This window comes from Nicotiana attenuata, chromosome 10 (assembly GCF_001879085.1).
Source record: "Nicotiana attenuata strain UT chromosome 10, NIATTr2, whole genome shotgun sequence".
In the NCBI taxonomy this organism is placed as follows: Eukaryota; Viridiplantae; Streptophyta; class Magnoliopsida; order Solanales; family Solanaceae; genus Nicotiana; species Nicotiana attenuata.
The window spans coordinates 2,921,875-2,946,243 of record NC_031998.1 but is presented as its reverse complement, the minus strand read 5'-3'; the positions used below and the strand labels follow the sequence as shown (position 1 = coordinate 2,946,243).

Here is a 24,369-nt window from a genome sequence, read left to right as displayed (position 1 = left end):
GGATTCAAACAAAATTCAATTATATTCTAGTCTTATAACTTATCCAGTATAACTTATTGGAGAATAAGCTTATACACAGGTGATGTCTCGTAAAATATACTGGATTCTATCAAAACTCAATTATATTCTAGTCTTAGAAATTATCCAGTATAACATACTGGAGAATAAGCTTACACACATGAGATGTCCCGTAAAATATACTGGATTAAAACAAAACTCAATTATATTCTTGTCTTAGAACTTATTCAGTTTAACATACTGGAGAATAAGCTTACACACAGGTGACGTCCCGTAAAATATTCTGGATTCAAACAAAACTCAATTATATTCTAGTGTTAGAACTTATCCAGTATAACATATTGGAGGAAAAGCTTACACACACGTGATGTCCCGTAAAATATACTGGATTCAAACAAAACTCAATTATATTATAACATAATATCTACATTAACGAAACATACTTCAAGTAAATTATAATGCTTTTTTATGAGATTTCCAGTATAATAAGCTGGAAAAATCTTCGCTTTAGATATTAATTTAGAAACGTCCAACAAATTATACTGGCGCTATGTTCTACATTGAGAAAATTAGACAATAACACAGATTAAAGCATTAAAAATAAATCAAAAATTCAAAAAATTAAATTTTTTTACTGATACTTTGAATTTTATGGTTTGAATTCTTGATCGTAAAAGAAATTTAAATAATCAGACAAATTTTAGATAGAACTTACTTCGATTTGCAGATTGACGACGGAAATTTTGCTAAAACTTCGATTTGCAGATTGACGCAGAACGATTTTGCTAACACTTCGACTTGCAAATTAACGCCGGAAGATTTTGCGAATACCTCGATTAACGCCGAAAGATTTTGCTAATATTTCGATTTACAGATTGACGGCGAAATTTTTCCTAATAACTCGATTTGAAAATTAATGCCGGAAGATTTTGTTAAGTTTTGCTAAAAGAAGAATTTAAGGTGAAGTCGTGTAAATTAATAAAAAAAGCAGGGGTATTTTAGTCAACAAAATATTACCGCACTAACTTAGTGGCTAAATATCGTTGACCGGTGATTATGTGGCTACATTTGATTGACCAGACGAAAAACTGACCATTTTTGGATTTTTCGCGAAATTTGGAGCTGTACTAGTGTTTATGTACAAGTCAGCATAACTAACATTTATGCATGGACTGATAAACATATGTTCTAATATATAACACACAAACCATAAATTTAGTTTAATACAAGATTTTTGAAGAAAGACAACCGCACTAAATACATGTGATAACTAGAAATTCCTCGTTATAAAGTGTCTGAATTTTTTCATAAAAAATAGTAACAAGATTCAGGCAGAGTTTAGTTATATCTATCTTATCCACTATATATAAAATTAAACTTTATCCAACACCATTATACAGGATAAAGCAATGTTTAAATTGTAGTCATTGTCCCATTTTGATAAGTTCGCCACGAAAATATATGGGATTTGTGACAGGTTTATTAACGAATTTATCAATATGGACAAAATCTGTGAAGGATATGCGACGATTTTATTCTTTCGTTACTTTAAATTTATTGGACTATAGAAGAGAATGAGAGGGAAAAAAGGAAAAACTTATTAAATTATATAAGAAAAAGTATCTATAAAAATAAAGTAAATATAAATGTTAAAATGTTATTATTGTCTTGGTATTTTTTTTGGTTTAATACTAGCCAAATGTTACTTATATTTTAAAAAATTTACACTTAACTAAAGAATACACATTATTTTCAAAACGGAATCCATTCCCTATGAAAAATGGAAATGAAGGAAGCCGAGCTTGAAATACTTCAAAGTGTGGGGGTGTTTAGCTAAGGTACAAGTTCCTAAACCTAAAAGGGTTAAGATATGTCCAAAAACGGTTGATTGTGTATTTATTGGATATGTAACCAATAGCAAGGCATATCGTTTTCTGGTTCATAAGTCAGAAAATCCTGAGATTCACGTTAATACCATAATAGAATTAGATAATGCTGAATTCTTTGAAACTATTTATCCGTATAAAAAGGAAAGTGAAGTGACCTACCAAAAGTCAAAACGACCTCGGGAGGAAATAACAGATGGTATGCCTAATGAGGAAAATCCGAGAAGAAGTAAACGTCAACGGACATCTACTTCATTCGGTCCAAATTTTCTGACTTTCCTGCTAGAAAATGAGCCTCGTACCTTCAAGGAAGCAATGTCTTCCTCAGAAGCACAATATTGGAAAGAAGCTGTCAATAGTGAAATAGAATCCATATTGAACCTAGGAATTGGTTGATCTTCCTCCAGGTAACAAAACATTGGGTTCTAAATGGATTTTCAAGAAGAAAAAAGACGATGGTACTATTGACAAATATAAGGCAAGACTTGTTGTCAAAGGATTTAAACAGCGAGAAGGTCTTGACTATTTTGACACATACTCGCCGGTAACAAGAATTACATCCATTCGGATGCTAATAGCGTTAGCCGCCTTGTATGGTCTTCAAATCCATCAAATGGATGTAAAAACAGCCTTCTTAAATGGAGATCTAGAGGAAGAAATTTACATGAACCAACCCGAAGGGTTTGTGGTTCCGGGAAAAGAAAAGAAGGTGTGTCGACTTGTTAAGTCCCTTTATGGACTAAAACAAGCACCCAAGCAATGGCATGCGAAATTTGACCAAACAATGTTGTCAAATGGCTTTAAGATTAATGAATGTGATAAATGTGTTTACATTAAGAACGTTCCAAATCATATAGTCATTGTTTGCTTATATGTTGATGATATGCTAATAATGAGCAAAGACATTGCCGACATTCAAGCTACTAAGCGTATGCTTGCTAGTAAGTTTGATATGAAAGACTTTGGAGTTGCCGATGTAATTCTAGGAATTAAAATCCAGAGGACTCCTCAGGGTCTAGCTTTGTCTCAATCACATTACGTGAAAATGGTACTTGAAAAATTCAAACACTTGGAGTTTAGAAGTGCAAGAACTCCAATTGACTTAAATCATCATCTTATAAAGAATAAAGGTGAAAGTACGTCTCAATTGGAGTATGCTCGTGTGTTGGGAAGCTTAATGTACATCATGAACTGTACACGACCTGATATAGCTTGTGCAATAAGTAAACTTAGTCGATTCACAAGTAATCCAAACAAACATCACTGGGTGGCAATGAAACGAGTTCTGGGATATTTGGAATATACCCAAGACTACGCTTTGCACTACAATAAACATCCTGCGGTTATCGAAGGATGTAGTGATGCAAATTGGATAACCGGCTCAACGGAAACAAAGTCCACAAGTGGATATATTTTTACTGTTGGTGGAGGAGCAGTATCTTGAAAGTCTTCCAAACAAACGTGCATCGCTCGCTCTACAATGGAATCAGAGTTTATAGCTTTAGATAAAGCCGGTGAAGAAGCTGAATGGCTTCGAAATTTTTAGAAGACATTCCGTTCTGGCCAAAACCTTTGGCTCCTATTTGCATACATTGCGATAGTGAGGCTGCAATAGGACGGGCAGGGAGCGTTATGTATAACGGAAAGTCTCGTCATATACGACGAAGACATAACACCGTTAGATAACTACTTTCTAGTGGCATTATCACTATTGATTATGTAAGATCAAAGGATAATGTGGCGGATCCGCTTACAAAAGGCTTAACTAGAGAGGGAGTTGAGAAATCATCTAAGGGAATGGGACTATGGTTGAGGACAAGTCAACATGGCGGTAACTCTACCTAGAATTTTGGATATTCCGAGATCTAGGTTCAAGGAGCTCAAACAAAGTTGTGATTGATCGGTTCAACATTGTCAAAGTAAAATCTTTGGTCCCTTCTCGTGATGAAGACAATGTTCAGTAACAAGGATAGAACTTTACACGTTCTTTAATGATTACCTAAGTTTGATGTGATAGTTATCAAATAGTGTCAATTTAAAGGATTACACGTTTAGGAATCACCTATGTAAGTGTGAAGTGGAAGCCGCTTCAATGAGAATTCTGTAAGGCCAATTCTCTACGCACTTATGAAACCAGGCGGTGTTCATGGCTGAAACGAACACAACAATGAGAACCAAAAGACGGTTAAGGGTTGGTTGTGTGACATATGGTTGTCTAGGTATACACTAAAGTTCGACAGTTCAAAGATATCAAATCTACCGATTGACCGAGTATATCCGACATATGTTCACTACGGAAAGTTCAAAGGGAAACCTACTTATCCAGATGCAATTAATCCTTACTTGCAAATCACACAGCTTTCATCTATGATCATTCTTGTTACAGTCATTCCCATTCATGTGGGGGATTGTTGGGCTTTAAGCATTGGGCTATAAAAGTCTAAGAGTGTGAATTGGAAATGGTGGGAAATAAAATGGAGGGAAATGAAAATTTTGAATGAAGTGAGCTTTTGACTTGCACTTTGTCCCTCATGGTGAGGGACAACTACATTTGTGTGCTCATATATATAGAATCACTTCTTAAGGCTCTTAAAAGGAGTTGAAGACAATGAACCCTCGCGCCGTCGTCGTCGCTCGCTCGGCTCGGCTTCGGCTTCGGCTTCGGCTTTGGATTTGGATTTAGATTTGGATTTGTCAAATGATCGATAAGATTATTTTTGGACAAAATTTATTTAATTAATTATTTAATAATTAATTAAATGCCAGATCACTGCTGAAAGTCTGGCCGCGGTCCTGGCGTAACCGCGGTAGGACCGCGCCAGAACACTGCTGCAGATTCATCTGGCCGCGGTCCTGGCGTAACCACGGCAGGACGCGTAAACTTCTGAACAGACACCTTTTCCAGAACAAACATCACACCTCTTCCAATAATTGCCTATAAATTCTGAGGCATGACTTCGTTTTTTGATCATCAAAAACATTACAGAACTTCCTTCATTCTGAAAATACTGCATTCTAATTCGCAGTCTCTCTCAAATTCGTAAGTGTGATTTTGCTCCGTTCTTTGAGTTCGTTGGTATCCTGCAGTTTGTATTGCCACTATTGCAGGAAGGTTTATTCCGTTTCATCCTGGGAGGATTTAATCCATTACCTTGGCAACGTGCGAGGGGGTTAAAATTACTTAAGGACACACAAGCAAATTGTGGACTCAGAATATTTCTTATTCTTTACTGTTTTCCAGTTTCTTTTATTCTTCGAACAGTTTTCTGATTTTGTGTTTTAACACAGTTGCGCTTCACATGTTTAACTTGTAGTCTGTCCCATTTTGATAAGTTCGCCACGAAAATACACGGGATTTGTGACGGTTTATTAACGAATTTATCTATATGGACAAAATCTGTGAAGGATATGCGATGTTTTATTCTTCTGTTACTTTGAATTTATGATATATTATTAAAGAGAATGACGGGGAAAAAACAAGAAACTTATTAAATTATATAAGAAAGTATCTATAAAAATAAAAATATATCTTATTGTTTTGGTATCTTTTTTTTTTTTTTGGTTTAATACTACCCAAATGTTACTTATATTTTAAAAAATTTACACTCAACTAAAGAATACACATTATTTTCATTGAATTTTGAGTCAAAATACATACTCCTATTATTTTGATACACGTCATTTCTGTAGGGAACCTAAAACAGAAATAGATTCGGTACACCATAGTTGCGCTAGTACATCACCATAGAGCACAAAAATGTCGCTTTCCCGGCAGCTCCTCCGCAAAACCCTAAAACCCTATCTCCGATCCATTTCCACCGCCGCTGATTCCACATCCACCGCCGTACAGTCCCACCACAACCACCACCAGCGCAACCATGAGTTTCTTCCGCCGAGCAACTATCTGAATTCATGGACAACACCTAAGGATCCTAAGGAGGCGGAGGCTAAACTCGCGCTTTTACGCCGCGAATATGCGAAAAAGGTGAAGGAGGTTCGAAAAGAGTACATACAAGAAATGGAACTTCAGAGGATTGAGAAGATGAGAAAAGCTGAAGCTAAAAAGGAGGCTCAGAGGATTGCTAACGAGGAGCGTAAAGCTGCTAAGGCCGCTGAGAAAAAAGCAAAGGCAATGGAAAGAGAGGCTGCTGAAGAGGAGTTCCGCAAAACCCTGGTATGTGATTAATATTTTTTTTAATTTTTAATTCTTTTCGTTTTTACAAAGTTTGCAAAAACTTGTTACTCCCAAACGCACACGCAACTATACGTGGCCGACAAGTAATATAGGATTGTAAGTCCAGAGATCGCACCCACGTGGACTTGTGATTAACTATCAACTAAATTAAACCAAAACAATTAATCTATTCAAGCGAATCCTAACGTATGAATATTTAACTAAAACTAATAGTATAAAGTAACAAACTAAGAAACAAAAGAAACAAATTGGCGAATTATAGAGACGAATTCAATGTGAGTGAATATTCTAGAGTTATGGGTTATAGCTAACAATCCCGTTGAGTTTTCCACTTAAATTTTCTAATTAATTTATCTGGTTTATTGGTTAACATGGTTAATATTGCTCGTAGCCTTCTCCCGAAGTACAACTCGCCTATTCAAGCTAATCTAACGTCTATATTCCTATGGAATTAGAATTAACAAGAACACATTAAAAATTCTTGTATAGTAACCAAGCAAGGCGATTATGTATATTCCTATCCTAACCGCAAATCCGCCCCTCTCAGAGTTAAGATCTTGCTCTACTCAATCTTATATGCAATCTAGAATTCCCTCTCCCGAGTTCAATCCTAGATTCGTAGATAGTATTCAATTGGTGATCAAGCAATCAAATAATTAAGCGCAAGATTGAATAAGTAAACCAATATGATAAAATAATAAGAACAATTCAAGCTTCAAACTACAACGTTCATGTAGCACCCAAAACTCTAGAACTAATAAACTATGAAATTAAAGGAAGAGAAGAAAAACTATTTAGAAGCCTACTCCAAGCGCGGTGTGTGTTCCTCCATGTGAATTCCCCTCCAAAATAGTCTCCCTAGGTTTAAGATGTGTCAAAAGTCCTCCAAATAGTGTTTTTACATGTATTTATTCCAAGTAGGGTCGGACCCAAACGAGAACACCTTTTCCCGCGCGAAATAGGACAATCACTCTGCAAATTTTGCACAGTTGCGCGTCACGCTACGTCACACAGTGCGGCGCAGTAGTGGGAAACTTCAGAGAGCTGTTTTCTGATGCCTTTTGGAAAATTGCACAGGTGCGGTGCACGCTGCGGCGCGGTAGTGGGAATTCGCAAAAATGGAAAACACGAAAGTTGTAGCCCTTTCGAATAACTTTCCAACGGTATATTATGGAGCCCAAACGGAGTTCTGAGCGAAAAGTTATGAGTATTTTACTAGACAATGCGTCGTATGCCCGCTCGATTCTCCGTTTCGTTCTTTAACTATCATCCATTGATCCCGAACATAATCCCGGCTTGATTCCTTGGGCTTTTACTCAGACTTCAAAGCTCCAAATTACTTGAATTCATTCCATAATATCTACATAGCTTGGAATCTCTCCTTTTCTTTGAAAACACATATTTAGTGCAAAACACTAGCGATTAAAGTTTAAACTCAATTAAAGTACAGTAAATTAGAGTGTAATAAGCGACTAAAATACACAATCATAACCTATCATCGCTTGTATATGCTTAATTTTTCTTTTTAATATTGTTCTTTGAAACAATGTCATTTCTCGATTTGCCTAATAGCTACAGTTTTAAATCGCATTATGCAATACAATAATGATTTATTAGTCATTTTTTTAACATCTAGATACTACTTTTCCTTGTTTAATATTAATATTGATTAATATTATTTCTTAAATTTTTAATTCAGTTTTTGTTGTTTGCAAAGTTAGGATATTACTTGTAGATGCTGATTTGATTGAGTTTGAGTTTTATAAACTGACTGTGTAAAAAATATTTACACAATTAGTTTGTACGCTGCTAAAAATGATAACTAAACTGCTATCACCCGCTAAACTTGACTAAGAATGTAAAAATTATCTTTACAATGTCAGTGTGTATAACTTAAATTCTACTTGTATATGCTGAATTGAGTTTAAGTACTATACAATGACGGTATAAAAAGTACTTGCATAATCAACTCACTTAAAAAATAATTGCAGGTAAATTTATTTAATTAGTATTTATGGGTAACCTAGAATAAATCGTAAGTAACCTATTATAAAGGTTAAAATTATACTGATGGTGTAAAAAATCATTAGACTGTCGGTACATAGAACTATGCTGGCTCACATGTCTCATCCTAATAACCGGTCAAACTTGGATATTCAATTGGTAAGCAACTACTAGTTCTCTTCCCATTAGCAGGTGGTTTTCAAATGTTTGATTTTTTTTTCTCTTATGTGTAGTTGGTTTATGTATAGCCCCTTTCACTTCTCTCTTACTTATGTTGTTTCTTGATAGACGTTCTAAAATAAATTGAGCATTACTAAGAGCTTGTTTAAGCTGACACTAAAGTATATGTCTGTTTGTTATTATTGTAGTATTAAATTTTATTCTTTGTTAAAATGATAAATCGTTGCAATATGTCTCATTTTATGAGGCGACGGGCCAATTTGCAAGCAACTCGACTAGTTTACTGGGTAATTGTCACCTTTCTAGTTTCTCCAACACAAGTATTAGGCACTGCGCCCATCAATGTTAAGGCGGATGGGGAGAATTCAACTAGTTTTGTTGATATTATGATTTAGAGATTCGTTCTCAAGGTATTATAGGTTCTGAATGGGGATTATGTGTTTCAAATTTATATCTAACTCTATCTATATTTGTTGGTCTCTCACTCTCTCCAACACACACATAGTTTGAGTCGAAAACTGTTGGTTCCGTACCGCACTTCGACCGGTAGGCCAATCCTCACAATATTACATGCCAAATGGGGATAAATAAATGTAAAGGGTTCATATAGCCGAACGAACTAGTAAGCATGGTAATGTTGAAGTGCACCAATAGCTTCTGTTTAATGAATTCTTTCCAAGCAGACTTTTCCACGAGAACAACATGTGATTTTTGCAACTACAGAGCTATCACTATAATAAATATGTGAATTGAAACAAAGAACAGACAAAATGAAGTCTCGAGAATGCTAGGACTGTAAGCACACTGCTTGATGAAATTCACCCATAGGCTCTTTTTACTGAATTAACAAAAGAGACTCTTCCCGAGATGATCAAAAACTCTTACAGTCCTGCCATCTCTCACTATATTTATTATATGGGTGGCTACTAATTACTGAAAGTAAATGTGCCTTGTCATCTGGCTTATCTTTTACTCCATATTTTACCTTGAACTAAGTGCATGATGAATAAATTTGAATATTTGAGGTCGTTTGTCATTTATCTTTATTTGACTTAACAGCGAGTTTGAATAGAGTGGATCATCATAATCTGTACTTCATTATGGCAATATATATTTTGCATCATTTGTTTGTCCTCGACTGTCTTGCATAGTTCCGCCTCTTCAAGACAGATCCATGCATGATGAGGCGTATGCCTTGGAGCGTTGTTTATTAAAACACTGCCCAAGTGAGGCCTCATGACTCTGAGTCATCTTTAAGGGCTTAAAGCGAGCATTTAACAACATTGTTAGTAATCTTATGTTCCCTACCACCTTTTTTCAGAGACGATACTTAAAATTCAATTAGCAGGTACAATTGTAAAGTAGGTTTAAGAGCGTAGTTTGCCATAGTGTTGAGTATGTCTGCACTGTATATAGCTTTGCTTGCATATATTCTCAATCAAGTATAAACTAACATTCCACTGCGTGTTTAATTATTATGTTTGCAGCTTAAAGAAAGACAGGAAAAACTTGAATATTGGAGGATGAGGGAAATGAAGTTCTCAGAGAAGAAGAAAGAGAAACGCGACCTTCTACGACGGCAAAGTTCTATATGGATTGATGAAAAAGATTTGGAGAAAAAGACACTTGAAGTTATTTGTGATGCTATTCAACTTTGAATTGTTTTCCTTCTCGAACGACTGTGATCGAAGTGTTGTGTTATCGGTTGGAGTTGATTTCAATAAATTCCAAAATGTAAACTTGATATCTCATTATCTAGCCTCTAGTTTGTAGTTCATCTACCACCCTTGCAGACTCGACCCCTTTCTCCTGGGAACAATTTTGAGAAAATTATCTGTTTTATTCGGTAACCAAATCTGGTAATTTTACAGTCAGACAGACTTGGGATGATTTGGAGTGAAAAGTGTATTTATCTCGCTCTAGTGCTTAATGCTTAAAAGTAAACTCAAGAGAGTGGGCTATCAAATGAGAGAATGGAAAATGACACTGTATAACCGCCGTAAAAGTAATAGCCGAAAAAATATATAAAATGTGTATTTTTTTGTGTATATATACATTCTGTATGTTATATTTAAAAATTATACAAATTTTATACACCTTTTCGGCTACCGGATGTAAATAGTTTCTGGTGCGGATTAAAAGTGATAATACCTCGAGAATGGAAAAATCCCGTTAATCTCTTTCGCTAAATGCTTCTACCAAATGACAATTGAAACATCAGCCCTTATATGTTACACTGACAAGAGTATGGTGTATGGATTCTTTCTTTTTATAGGGTTAGGTTGTTCAATATAGGCAACAACAAAAACTCAGTTTAATTCCACAAGTGAGGTCTTGGGAAGGTAGTGTGTACTCAGATCTTACGCCTAGGGTAGGGGTAGAGGGGTTGTTTCCGATAGACCCTCGGCACAAGAAGATGAGGTTGTACAATAGAAGCATAAAACAGAAACCTAAATATTTCTTTGACTACCATACATGCATTGCCAGATGAGCTTCGCAATCAAAAACAACCTTTCGCGCTTACATAATACAAAATAAACCATGTTAGAACAGTTGCCTAAAATGCAAAAGCAAAAACATTAGGAAAAGACTACTAGTTAGTCCATGTCAGTCTTCTGTTGGAGTATAAATATATGGTACACAGGGAATCCACTAATTTTACAGTCAAATTTGATCACTACCCAAACCAGTCAAAACTAGTTCAAACTTTCATTTACATTATATTCTGCAAAATGGAGAAGAGAAAGAATCACGAGTGCTGGCACTAGCTCCTTGGTGCCATTTAATCGCTGCATTTTTCTTACAGGATGTGGCACTAGCTCCTAGGCGCCATTTCGTGGCCGCATTTTTTCTTACAGGATGAGCTCGGAGTAATAACTTGTGCTACTGAGCTTTTGGTTTCTGGATCTTTACGTATGGAAAAAATCCGAGGAAGTGCTTGATTTTTGGATTCCATTCTCTTTGCTGAGCACGACAATACATCAAGAAAGTATTTGCGAAGTATGCATTAAAACCCATAAGGACATGCCACAGTGCATGACCCTGTGGATTAAAGTACCAGCGTGAAATGTCCTTGCAGAATAGACGATCACACAGCCAGCAAACAGCTCCGACTAATAAAGTGGCCACATAAAACTTTGCAATCTGCTTTGCAGATCTGTCTTCTGTGTGAATGTAATACTTATATGTGCGAGGAACGCAAAGAAGGCACAATAGTGCATAATGTAGCATGAAACCAATATCAAAGCGAATCTGTGAATGCGCAATGGCAAATAGTGCACCGTAAAGGAACAAAAACGTGGGCATTGTACTCTTGTAATGCCAATCTGGTGAATAAAGGATGTAAAAATAGAGAAGCATTTCCCAGACCATGGGTGTCTCATCACCTTGCTGTTGCCTATCAATTTAAAGCATGGATCATAATGCATTAGAATGACCATCAAATTCAAGACACATTACAAAGTATCATACAACATTCCGGATATATGATTTTCCATCCAATCTGTATGCACAAGGCACGGAATAGTTTTATTTAACAAGAAATTCAATATTAGACATCCACCATTCACACAACAATCAAGAGGGATACTATAAAAGGTCAACTTGATGTTCATAGTCAGCTTTATCTTGTTATGCAGCAAATTGACAACATGAGATTGTGGGCATTCGTTTATGCAAATATTTAATAGGGAAAAATACAAAACTGGATAGTCGGCTGAAACTAATTCATTCGCTAGCCGAAAAGTGTAAAAATATGTATTAATTTTTGTGTATAATACACATATATACAAAAAAATGCATTTTGTCGGTTATTATTTTTGGGAGCGGCTAAAAATATACATTTCTCTATTTAATATCCAATGGAGCTACACGGTTCCAGTGTTGAAAAGTAGCAATTTGGAGGTTAAGCAAATTGGAACTTTAGAGGAAAAGTTGTGGAGGGGATATTCTTTTCTAAGTTTTTCGGACATTATGCGAATAAAGATGTAGGAGACGTTTGACCCGAGAGTCCAATGTTAGGTTAAAAGTTCCCTTATTAATGTTTTGTACTTTTATTATAAAATAGAAACACCTATTTGAGTAGATAGGTAACTATATTTTTAAAGGTTTAATTTGTAAATTAAGACCATTTTGATGTAGCCTCTTTTCTTTGGGGATAAATCAATTAGCATCAATCAAAAAGTCGAACAATCCAGACATGGGGCCGAATGGGCAAGTTGAAGAGATATAAATTCCTTCCAAGACCAGATGCAACAAAAAGAAAAAGAGAAAAGCTCATCGTAATAATCTCCTATCAAGTTAACTTACCAAAAAGGACAATAAATGATCTTCTGTCAAAGGTTAAACCAGTTACTAGGAAGAAGCATGAGCTTCCCAAAAGTACTAAGGCCTAGTTTCTAGGCTTTCAACAATCCTGGCATTCCATTCGCTGCTTCAAAAGTTCACTGTAGTGAAAGAGACCGAAATACATTTCCATGCATTTAACATTTTATAGGCACTCATGTTAATAATATGGAACTATTAACTATAGGTCCTGACGTCAACAATATGTATTACCTTCTTCCTGCTATGGCAATGTGGGTAATACATAACGACAAACCAACCTTTTATAGATAAATGAAATGGGAAATAAGGGAGAAAGTGCTTACATCTGCCGCAACGTGGCATGATAAATCATGCTCCCTATGGCAAGTATTATATTTGACATATGAAGGACACTGAACCTTTTCTCAAACCGCTGTCTGAGGGCATTCACAAGACCAATCAACGCCAGAATAATACATGGGACATTTGAGATGGTATTAAAGAACTCTGCAATATAGGAGGAGCGGACATAATTTGGCTCACACCACTCTTTGGTAGATGTTACAGGACCCCAAAAGCTTGAAATGTCATCTGCCATTCTTCAAAATATGCATGTACCTGAAATGAAATAATCAGCTAGTAAGCAGTTGCAATATTTTTCAGATAAAACCCCAATTGCAATATTTTGGGTAACGATAATAGTTAAAGCATGTCTCATTGGTTACTGTCATATCAAGAAATCAAATTCTCAATACTCTCTACAGGACGAAGAGAATTCACAATACCAAATATAGAGAATATTGGGCATTCTGTTTGTGTGATTCAATTTTTCAACAACTAATATGTGCACAGAACAGTATCGGGCAAATCACTTAATAAAATAACAGAACAATGAGATCATGAACGGAGGGGATAAGAGTAAGAATTTTTAACACTGCGAAGTGTCACAAAATCTACTTGACACCACCAAAGCATTTGATATTTGATAATAGGTCGTTTATTAACTTTCAAATGTATCCAGTGTACTTACCTAATGCTTGGTCACCAGGTCTTTTTTTTTTAGCAAATCCACTAGGCGAGGTGCCTAGGGCTATTTTTATTAATAATAAAAAATAAAAAAAAACACATAGGAGGAGTACAAATAAGGGGGACAATAGCACCGGTAGTGTTGCCTCTATGCCTTGGCTATATAATCCCTCCTCTGCGCCTCACATTGCTTTATGATGGCAGCCTCATGTAGAGTGTAGCTGCCGGCAAAGTTTCACGAGGGCATATAATCTCATAGCCGTTTGGATATCTTCCCAAAGGCATAGGGCATGAGCAATCACATACTGGGCTAAACCTTACCTTACTAATCCTATTGAGGCATAAAATAGGATATCAAGACTTGTTTGCCACATACTTACTTGCTCTTCAAGTCTAATGCTCTATATAGGTGTATTGATCAATCAATCGATCAATCATATTACTTCTCTAAGAGATGTACATTATTTAAAAGAGAAACATATTTGCTCGCAAAGATCAGATGAGGTCACTTCTGCCTAGAATATTAGAGCATATTAGCTAAACCAAATATGTGAACAAGAAGGTTTTTCTGGTCCTCTCAAGTAAAATTACATACAAAAGGTTTATCCAGTTTTAATTTTACAAAATTTAATAAAAAGTCCATTCACCCCTTTCTTGTTCAAATCCAAAGGAGAAAGCAGACAATATGTACATATCTTGGATTCAAAGAGTAAACTTCATAGCAATCTAGCCTATGTCTATGACCAATCAAACCAAATGGCAGATGCAAGAGACTGGAAAACGGAATCATCAAACAGTTTTCTCACAATAGAGAAGCATGTAGTATCATCATTCTACAAGCTTAAACCAATTTAATTAATTACCACAGGAAAACCAGCCTAGCAGAGGCATTTCATATTATACTAGACATAGTTTATTGTTTCCTTTCAGAGCAGAACTTCTTATATTAAGCTTTCCTCTGAAGATTCTCAATCAAACTATCCCATTTTGGCATATTTTCTTATATCCATTTCTAAGAGCAGCCACCAAATTAATAAAGCCATTTTCGAGGACTAAAGATGCACAAACCCATGAATCACCACTAAAAATGCTTATAGTTATAGCAAACAATTTCCTTGATATCCTGCTAAAACAAAACCTTCCCAACCACAAATGTGCCGGGGGTACTTGATATGGGTGGAAAGAGCATATGAAGGGTTACTTTAAGGTGATCACAGTTCATACATCAACCGGGGAAAAATCATACATAATAAGTCTCCCTAATTTTATGCGCAAACAATAATTATGCCTCAATCCCAAGCAAGTTAGAGTTGGCGTATCACTAACGTTATGCATCGAGGTTTTGGCAACGCAAAAACACCATAAAACTCTATGGTTGCTCCCAACTCCATCTCGGCCAGCATCTTCCTCTGGGGGATAAGGGGTTTCTTTCCTTATCAAAGAGGGGCTCGTGGGGCTTAATTATTAAGTAAAAGAAATATCTTTTCACAACTACATTTCTATCTTAAAACAGACAACGAAATCTCAAAGAATTATATTCAGAGCATTTCCCAAACATTCTTATTGATTCTGCCAATTGCTCTCACAGGTACACTTGGTGTATAATCTCTGCAGTATCTTTCATCAAACCCCGAATCTGCGACGAATATGTCCTTTATGCTTTGGTATAAAATGGCTGAACTCGTAGAAAACCAGCATATATAATCAACTCCATGACCTATAAGATAATTTCACCATAAAACTCATGCCACAAGCATTCTATGTCAATTGTGGTATCTTGCTTCACGCCGTAATTAATATGCATTATGTTATGACCTATAAGTCACGGGTTCGAGCCGTGAAATAGTGGAATCAGTCACTGATGCTCGCGTCACGATAGACAACCTACATCACACCCTTCGGGTGCAATCCTTCCCTCGATCGGACGTAAACACAGGATGTTTTGTGCACCGAGTCTCCCCTTTTATGTATGGTAATTAACTTAAAACCAATCAATATATTCAATATTAATCTAAATAGTCAAAATGGATAATAATTAGCAAAAATCAACTCCAAACATCTGTTTTTACACCTCATTCCCAACTTATCACATCAAAAACTTATTTACACCGAAATTAAACTTCGAGATCACCGCGAACAAAACTACAAACAGAATACAACAAATAAAAGAATCCAATAGCGTTACATCAAAACATAAATATAATTATATATAAAAAAAGATATGCATATCCGTATATAAGTGTATCAATTTACATAAACTGATTTAGCAAGTATAGAAAATACGTGCAAATAAAGTACACTTTTTTTACCTTTCAAATGAGATCCAATCCGCCCAAAATGAGTCGCTGTAATCTGTAGAGATTACTCCCCCAATATATATATGTTTCTATATATATAATAAATATATACACACACAGCGATCTCTCTCAATCTCTCTCTCTCTCTCTGCTAGGGCTAGAAAAACAATTGGATTTGTAAGTTTTAAAATTTCGAGTTGCTAATAAATGGAGAAAATGACAAAAGTGGTTTTAAATTTGTCTCTACCCTCGAGCAGTTTTGACATTTTTTTAATTTATTTTTGTAGTGTTTGATAATTTAAGTTTGTCAAACTTTTATTGTTAGATTTAATGAGAATTGTGCAAAAGAATTAACAATAACTAGTTATTTCTTTTTAGAATTCTCATTAAATTTAATAGTCTAAGTTTGTTAGATATTTGAAGAAATAAAAAATACCCATTTTTTAGCAAACTTGAGCTTGTTTGGATGGTTTTACCGATTTATTGTATCGTATTGTTACTTTAAATACGATATTTGTTTTTATTGTTACTTAAATTTTATTCTATCGTATTGTTAAATTTGTTGTTACGTAATGACGGAATCTGTCACTTTATGTAACGACCGATGTGGTGTGATCGCGTATGTCTTTTTCTCTCATCTCGCCCTTCATTATTATTAAATAACTTTTGTTTATCCTTTACCATAGCGTTTTATATAAAAATACTATCTTGTATCATAATTTTTCTTTATAATCTTGCAAGTTTATTCTTCATATTGCCGGTGTGTTATATTATGAAACGACGGTAAACAATACATTTTATCCAAATATTATATTCATCAAACGATATAATACAATACAATACAATACGATACGATACATTATAAAACAATACTAACAAGTAACAGCCATCCAAACAAGCTGTTAATGACCAAAATTGCTTAACTATATTTATGTGAGGCGCGTGAGAGAAATATTCATAATGTTACCCGAATGCGTGAATAACTTCGTATAAAGGATTCTGTCCGTTGGATTAAAATGATAAACCGCTTGAATAATTTTGGGGAAGTCTAATATTGTGTGACTGATAAATCGCATTCACGAATATTTATAAGTTTGCATTACGTAAATTGTGATTTATAAATCACATTTGACCAGTATGAGTTTGGAGCTTCCTTTGTAACTCCGAATTTTTTTTTGTAGTGTTATATGAGATTTATAAAGCGGGAATCCCGTGTGGAAGGGTTCTCGCTCAACGAATCAAAGGTACGCCGGGGAATGCAACTTATAAAACCCATTCTTTTTTTTTTTCTTTTTTTTAAAACTGGAGAATGCATTGATAAATCAAGATGTACATAGAGGGGGGCATAAACCAAACCTCTCGGAGGAAAGTTGGGATGGACTAAGTCCATCCATTACAATTTGACTAGTCCAACAAGAATTAGGAGGGTTGTTCCTTAAACAGATTAGCTCACAAAACAAAAGAACTAAGAAAGATCACTCAGCCTGGATAAAAATAAAGGTCCTCTTTCTTACCCTGATTCTGAAATTTGGCATCCCTTTCTCGTCATTCTTCAATAAGGATATAAACTGCCTTGGAAGATTTATAGCCTCAGTGAAGAACTGACTCTTCCTCTCTACTTCAGCTATATTAGCTAGGAGGTCTGCTGGGATGTTACCTTCTCTGAAGTGTGTGAACATAATGAAAATTTCCAATTAGATTCATTGCTTGAATCGCTGAGATCTCATCCTTTATATGCCAAGTAGTAGAAATTTCTCCTCTTATCATCTGGATAACAACAAGAGAATCTGACTCAACTGTCAACCTGTTGAAGCCATGATCTAAGCACCATCTAACTCCGGTTTTGATTGCTTGAGCTTCAGCTGAATTGTTTGAGCAACTACCAAGGTAAACAGTGAAAGCCATGATCAAACGTCCGAGATGATCTCTTAACACCCCTCCACATCCTGCATTACCTGGGTTTCCTTTGCTACAACCATCAACATTTAATTTGAATTCCCCAACACTCGGTTTATTCCATCTCACAGGAAGAATGTGTAGTTGAGGTTTGATTATGTCTACCAATTGACATATCCTCAAGAAAGAAGACATAAAAGGCAGAGAAGGAAATTCAGTAGAAAGCAACAGTTGCATCAAGTAGGTAATTTGACCAATGATTCTATGAATTGAACTTCTGATACCCTCATATTTGTAGGTATATCTATATTTCCATATTTCCCAACAGATAATAGAGGGGAGACATTGCAATATCATGTCATGAACTTTGTTTTGTGGTTTGATGAGCCACCATCTGATGAATTTGGCCCGAATACCACCAACAGAGTTAATAGACAATCCACAAGCATCTTGAAAATATTTCCAAACTTTTAGAGCCACTTCACCATCACAAAATAAATGGTTTGTAGTTTCCATATTGCTATTGATGCAGCAATAACATTTTGAGGGCCCATGAACCCCAAACCTGATCAAAGAGTCATCAGTTGCAAGCTTACCATTTAATAATCTCATAACATGAAAAGATACTTTAAAAGGTAGTTTACGGTGCCAGATCTTAGTTGTAGTGAAGGAAGAGCCTCTAGATTTTCTAAAAATTTTCCATGCTGATTTACTAGAAAATGATCCAGTAGGGTTTGCGAGCCAAATAGGAAGATCTTTCTCTTCAGGAGAAATCTTGATAGATTGAATTTGAGAAACCAAATTAGAAGGGAGAGTATCACGGAGTTTATCCAGCTTCCATTGGTTGTGCGCAATAAAATCAGCCACTTTTATCTTCTGGGACTTGTTTCCCTGTTGAACTAAATTAGCAAGGGCTCCTTTATTGGTCCAGTTATCCCACCAAAAGGAGAGGTTACCTTTTCCTACATTCCATAAAATATGTGCTTCACAGTCTTTCTTGATATCCATTAGCCTTCTCCAAGAGTGTGACTGAGTATAACTCTTTTTTCTAGCAACTGGATGATATCTTTTGCAGTATTTAGCTTCCAGGAAGAGGGTGAGAAGAGACTTTTGAGTTCTGAAATTCCACCAGGATTTAGCAGCAAAAGAAATGCAAATGTCATGCAATGATCTAAAACCTACCCCTCCCTCCGTCTTAGGGTAAACATAAATTCTGCCAGGAAAATCAATGATAACTTTTCTTGCTCTGTATTGTACCCCAGAAAAAACTAGCAAGAGATTTTTCAATATGATCAAGGGTAGTTTTTGGTGGATGCACAATAGATATGATATGTAAAGGAATAGAATGCAATACAGACCTGATAAGGACTGCTCTACCCCCAAAAGAGAGAATTTTCCCTTTCCAACCCTGAGTTTTTTTGCTATTTGGCCACCATATTTTCAAAGTAGCAAATTTTTTTTCTCCCAGGGTAAATAGGGCACCCCAAATAAGTAAAAGGGAACTGTGAATGGGAAAAACTAGTGATGCTTTTGATGTCTTCAATTACAGTTGAAGGAGTTTTAGAAGATACTAGGAATGTAGATTTTCTTTTATTCACCATTTGTCCTGAGGCTAGTTCATAGTCCTCCAACTTTTTCATCATGGCAATAGATAACAAGTCACCAGAGGAGAAGAGGATGGTGTCATCAGCATATGTGAGGTAAGTGATTAAGGACTGCCTCGATCCATAGAAAAATTAATAAAATTATCATGTACTAGCTGGTCCATTATGTAAGACAACAATTCTGCCCCAATGACAAAAAGTGAGGGGGATAGTGGGTCTCCTTGCTTAAGGCCCCTAGAGGATTTGAAAAACCCATGTCTCACTCCATTGACATTGATGGAGTACCAATTGTTTGAGATCAATCTTGCAACCATATCAATCCAACATTCAGAAAAGCCTAATTGCCTCATAATTTGACAGAGGTAATCCCAAGGAACTCCGTCAAAGGCCTTCGCCATGTCTAGCTTAAAAACTACATTACCATTGACATTGGGCCTATTCAAGTTATGAATAAGTTCTTGAGTAAGCATCACTTATAAAACCCATTCATTAAATGCCACTTATAGTCGCATCCAATGACTGCGACTTATAAGAGCATTGTTAGAATTGCAATTTACTACATTATTGCTGATGTTTTAAAATTTATTACTTCTTCATTTTGGCACAAGGAGCATAGCAACTTATAATTCTTTTTTCCGACATAATTTCGAAATATCTGAACTTCAAACTTAACCAAACTGTAATTTAACTTTGAAAAATCAAAAGCAAACAACTTTTCTTTTCATAATTGAGTGACAGTTCACTGGTAGAAATATTAATGTTTTGGACATCTTATAAAATTTGTTTTTGTCATGTAAATACTACATTATTAAATTGTATTACAATTAAATACAATTAACTAGTGTGTATTATAATTTTAGGTGACAACAGAGGATGGTTATATTCTCAGTTTACAAAGCATTCCTAAAGGAATATCTGGAAAGGCAGCAACTAAGCCACCTGTTCTTCTACAACATGGATTATTGATGGTTATAATTCTTCACTTTATTGGTTTTAACTAAGCTTTGTATATTTAATCTTTGGTTTGTTCAAGATAAACTTATTTAGTCTTTCTAGTATGATTTTTTCATAATCAAGAAAGTCAACTCATCAGGCTCATGACCTGAAGATTGCAAGTTCGAATTATGTTTCCTCCGAATCAGTGGAACATTATTCATCAGATTGAAGGCCGGTCCCAACCCGTCTACAAAGTGGGGCTAGTGTTCCGTCTTGAATCCCTGAGGCAGTGGTATACGAGTTGGAATCAGTGGAATATTGGCTTGTCCCTCTATCCTTCTCCACTTAAATATTTGATTTTTTTTCTGTGACACGGTTCAGACTCATAATGTGCGATTAGTTCACATATTACGAACTTCACTCTTACCACTAGACCAAAGTCTTGGAATCTTTTCACACTTATTTAGGCAAGTGAGAATACTTTCTTAGCCATGTCATCTCTCGGACAGGGTAATATAATCATAGGCGGATGCATGTAGGTTGAGGGGTCACCGGCATCCGGAAACCTCGGCAAAAGCTTCATATATACTTGTACATGTCTTGAAGAAATAGTCGGATATTAGCATATGTCCTCGTACCAATCTTTATAAACAGTGATAAATTTATATCAAATAATATGGCACCCCTTGACCGTCAAATCCTGAGTCCGGAATGGATATCATTTGGAAAAAAATAAAGGGGTAATAGATCACCCGTAAAGTTGATGTGTATACAAAATTTTTCAGGCAAAATATAGATCCTTTTTTTTTCTACTAGAGTTTATTCAACCTTTTACAAAAAATAAAGGTTAAATTCCTTATTTTGCTAAATGAGTTTTTACCATTACAGGATGGAATTACATGGCTGTTAAATCCTCCAGATCAATCTCTAGCTTTTATTTTAGTAGATGAAGGTTATGATGTTTGGATTGCAAATACAAGAGGAACTAAATATAGCCAAGGACATACTTCACTTAGTCCTCAAGATCCAGTTCAGTTCCATTCTTTTGCAATCTCTCTCTCTCTCTCTCTCTCTCTCTCTCTCTCTCTCTCTCTCTCTCACACACACACACACACACACACATATACATACATACATACATACATACATACATACATACACTCCCTCTGTCTCATATTATGCATCGTGTTTCTCTTTTACATGCCCCTTAAGAAATAAGTACTAATTAGGAAAGGGATTTGACTATTCTACCTTATTTATATCTTAAGATATAATTTCTCTTCATTGAATATTTATTATATTTATGTGTTATCTCCATCTTCAAGAACAATTATTATTAAGGGTAAAAAAGAAAAAAAAAACAATCAATTTTGTCTTGAACTTTTAAAATGACAAATAATTTGAGATAATTATTTTTAATAAGCACCACTGTTAAAATGAGACGAGGGAGTATTAAATCAGGCAAAAAAGCAATTTCTAATTTTAATTTTGTGATTTTTTGGACAGGAATATTGGGAATGGTCATGGGATGAATTGGTGGATTTTGATTTACCTTCTACACTTAAGTATGTTCATGATCAAACTGGCCAAAAGCTACACTATGTTGGCCATTCTCTGGTATTTTATTTTATTTTATTGTCTATTTTTAGCATTTTGGACATACTTTTTTTTAATCTCAAAAATAGGTTTCATTTACGAATGTTCGTTAAACTTTTAATTTATTGCATCAAAGTCACAAACTAAATTTTTTCAATTCGAAAAACTATCAACCGACTCGAAAATCCAAATATGCATGCCAAATAAGCAAAAAGTGGCATGCTATTTGGATTTCTTGTGTCTCCTGATAGATTTTCTAGGCATTTGATTTTTCGAATAACGTAAAAAAAAATATTTTTAATTTTAAAAAATTAAGTTATTTTTAATTAAGAAAAATTAACTTTTGTCACTCGAAAATCCAAATATGTATGCCAAATCAGCAAAAGTGGCATGCTATTTGTATTTCTTGTGTCTCCTGATGGATTTTCTAGGCATTTGATTTTTCGAATAATGTAAAAAAAAATATTTTAAATTTACAAATATTAAATTATTTTTAATTAAGAAAAACTAACATTTGTCACTTGAAAATCCAAATATGTATGCCAAATCGGCAAAAGTGGCGTGCTATTTGGATTCCTCGTGTCTCCTGATAGATCTTCTAGGCATTTGTTTTTTTTTTTTCCGAATAATGTAGAAAAAATTAAATTATTTTTAATTTACAAAAACTAAGTTATTTTTAATTAACAAAAACTAACTTTTGTCACTCGAGCAAAAGTAGCATGCTATTTGGATTTCTTGTATCTGCTAATAGATTTTCTAGGCATTTGATTTTTCGAACAATTTAAAAAAAAAAAATTAAGTTATTTTTAAATAATAAAAAATTAGTTTTGTGACTTTGGTGCGATAAGCTGATGGTTTAATGATCATCGATGAAATTAACCTTTTCAAAATGTAAATATAATATAAGTAATATATTTAAGAGATAACTAAATTGGATTTTTTTTTGTTGGTGCTAGGGGACCCTAATTGCATTGGCTGCTGAGATAAGCAGCTTTATTAAGTCCTATTGCTTATTTGGGACAGCTGAGATCTCCTCTTGCCAAAAGTGCTTCTAAAGATTTTATAGCTGAAGTAAAGAACTAATTTTCTTCCATTTCAATACTGATTTTGGAATTATACTTTAATAAATTTGATTTATATTTCATTTTTATATTTGTTTACAGGGTTTGTATTGGTTGGGAATCCATGAATTTGATCCAAGAGGGTAAGATATTCCACTCATCTCATTTGACAAACACTTGTTCTTTATTTTTATTTTTTTTAGTTTTTAACTTGAAAGAAATAAGATGATCATGATAGATAAGTTTTTCATGTCTTGATTCTCCCTCGATTCGTTTCGGAAATATGGTAGTTTTTTCATGAAGATTATTGAGAACGAAAAATGTGTCAGGGGTTAAAAACGACAACGAAATTTCCTTTTGTATATGTTGTCACGGAATATATAAGTAAAGATTATTTTATGCTCGAAACGACAAAATTGCCTTCTGTATGTTGTCATGGAATTATATAGGTAAAGATTGTTTTATGCTTAAAACGACGAATTTTTCTTCTATATGTTGTCATGGAATATATGCTTGAAATGACGAAATTGCCTTCTGTATGTTGTCATGAAATATATTGGTAAAGATTGTTCTATGCTTGAAACATGTGTTAGGGGTTAAGAACGACAAAATTTCCTTTTGTACGTTGTCATGGAATATGTAAGTAAAGATTGTTTTATGCTTGAGAAGCTCGTTCTATACTTCCTATCCCCCATTTGGGATCTCACAGACCGCTTTTTAGTATTCTTGTTCGCCTTCTTTCTTCCTTCCCTTCAACATGGAAGTTCAAGAAGGATCATAGGATTCTCCCAACATATATATCCTGGGATCGGCATCAAAACTTTAAATTTACTCACAAAAGCCATAAATTAAAACGGAAAAATAACGCAACTATATATGCTCATATTGTTGGGTGTGCGAACAAAGTTCCACATTGGTAGCTGAAAAGATTGGGAGTCTACATATAAGGTGTAGGGATCTCTTAATGATGTGAGGCCTTTTGGGAAAAACCGTGCGGGCTTGGCCCAAAGCGGACAATATCACACCATGTTAAGAGTGTCATTGGGCCGTTTTAGCCCAACAACTGGTATCAGAGCCATAATACTCTAACGATGTGGGTGGCACACAGTGAATCTCGGAAATTGACCCGTGGATCGTGGTAGTGGGCCACGTGGAACTTAGTTCGAGGGGGAGATTGTTGGGTATGCGAACAAAGTCCCACATTGGTAGCTGAAAAGATTGGGAGTCTACATATAAGGTGTAGGGATCTCTTAATGGTGTGAGGCCTTTTGGGAAAAACCGTGCGGGCTTGGCCCAAAGCGGACAATATCACACCATGTTAAGAGTGTCATTGGGCCGTTTTAGCCCAACAACTGGTATCAGAGC

At 35.1% G+C, this 24,369-nt stretch overlaps 2 protein-coding genes and 1 pseudogene across 2 annotated transcripts; 2 read left to right on the top strand and 1 right to left on the bottom strand.

The window, feature by feature from the left end:
• LOC109232902 (calponin homology domain-containing protein DDB_G0272472) lies at positions 5,583 to 10,173 on the top strand. Its single transcript, XM_019398593.1, has 2 exons — positions 5,583 to 6,078; positions 9,771 to 10,173. Exons 1-2 carry the CDS (start codon positions 5,662 to 5,664, stop codon positions 9,939 to 9,941), a joined length of 588 nt encoding a protein of 195 aa, XP_019254138.1. The 5' UTR covers positions 5,583 to 5,661; the 3' UTR covers positions 9,942 to 10,173.
• Positions 10,777 to 16,126, bottom strand: LOC109232901 (alkaline ceramidase 3-like). Its single transcript, XM_019398592.1, has 3 exons — positions 15,924 to 16,126; positions 12,933 to 13,206; positions 10,777 to 11,680 (listed from the first exon to the last, which is right to left on the bottom strand). Exons 2-3 carry the CDS (start codon positions 13,184 to 13,186, stop codon positions 11,167 to 11,169), a joined length of 768 nt encoding a protein of 255 aa, XP_019254137.1. The 5' UTR covers positions 13,187 to 13,206; positions 15,924 to 16,126; the 3' UTR covers positions 10,777 to 11,166.
• Positions 19,927 to 24,369, top strand: part of LOC109233534 — a 6,726-nt pseudogene continuing 2,283 nt past the window's right edge.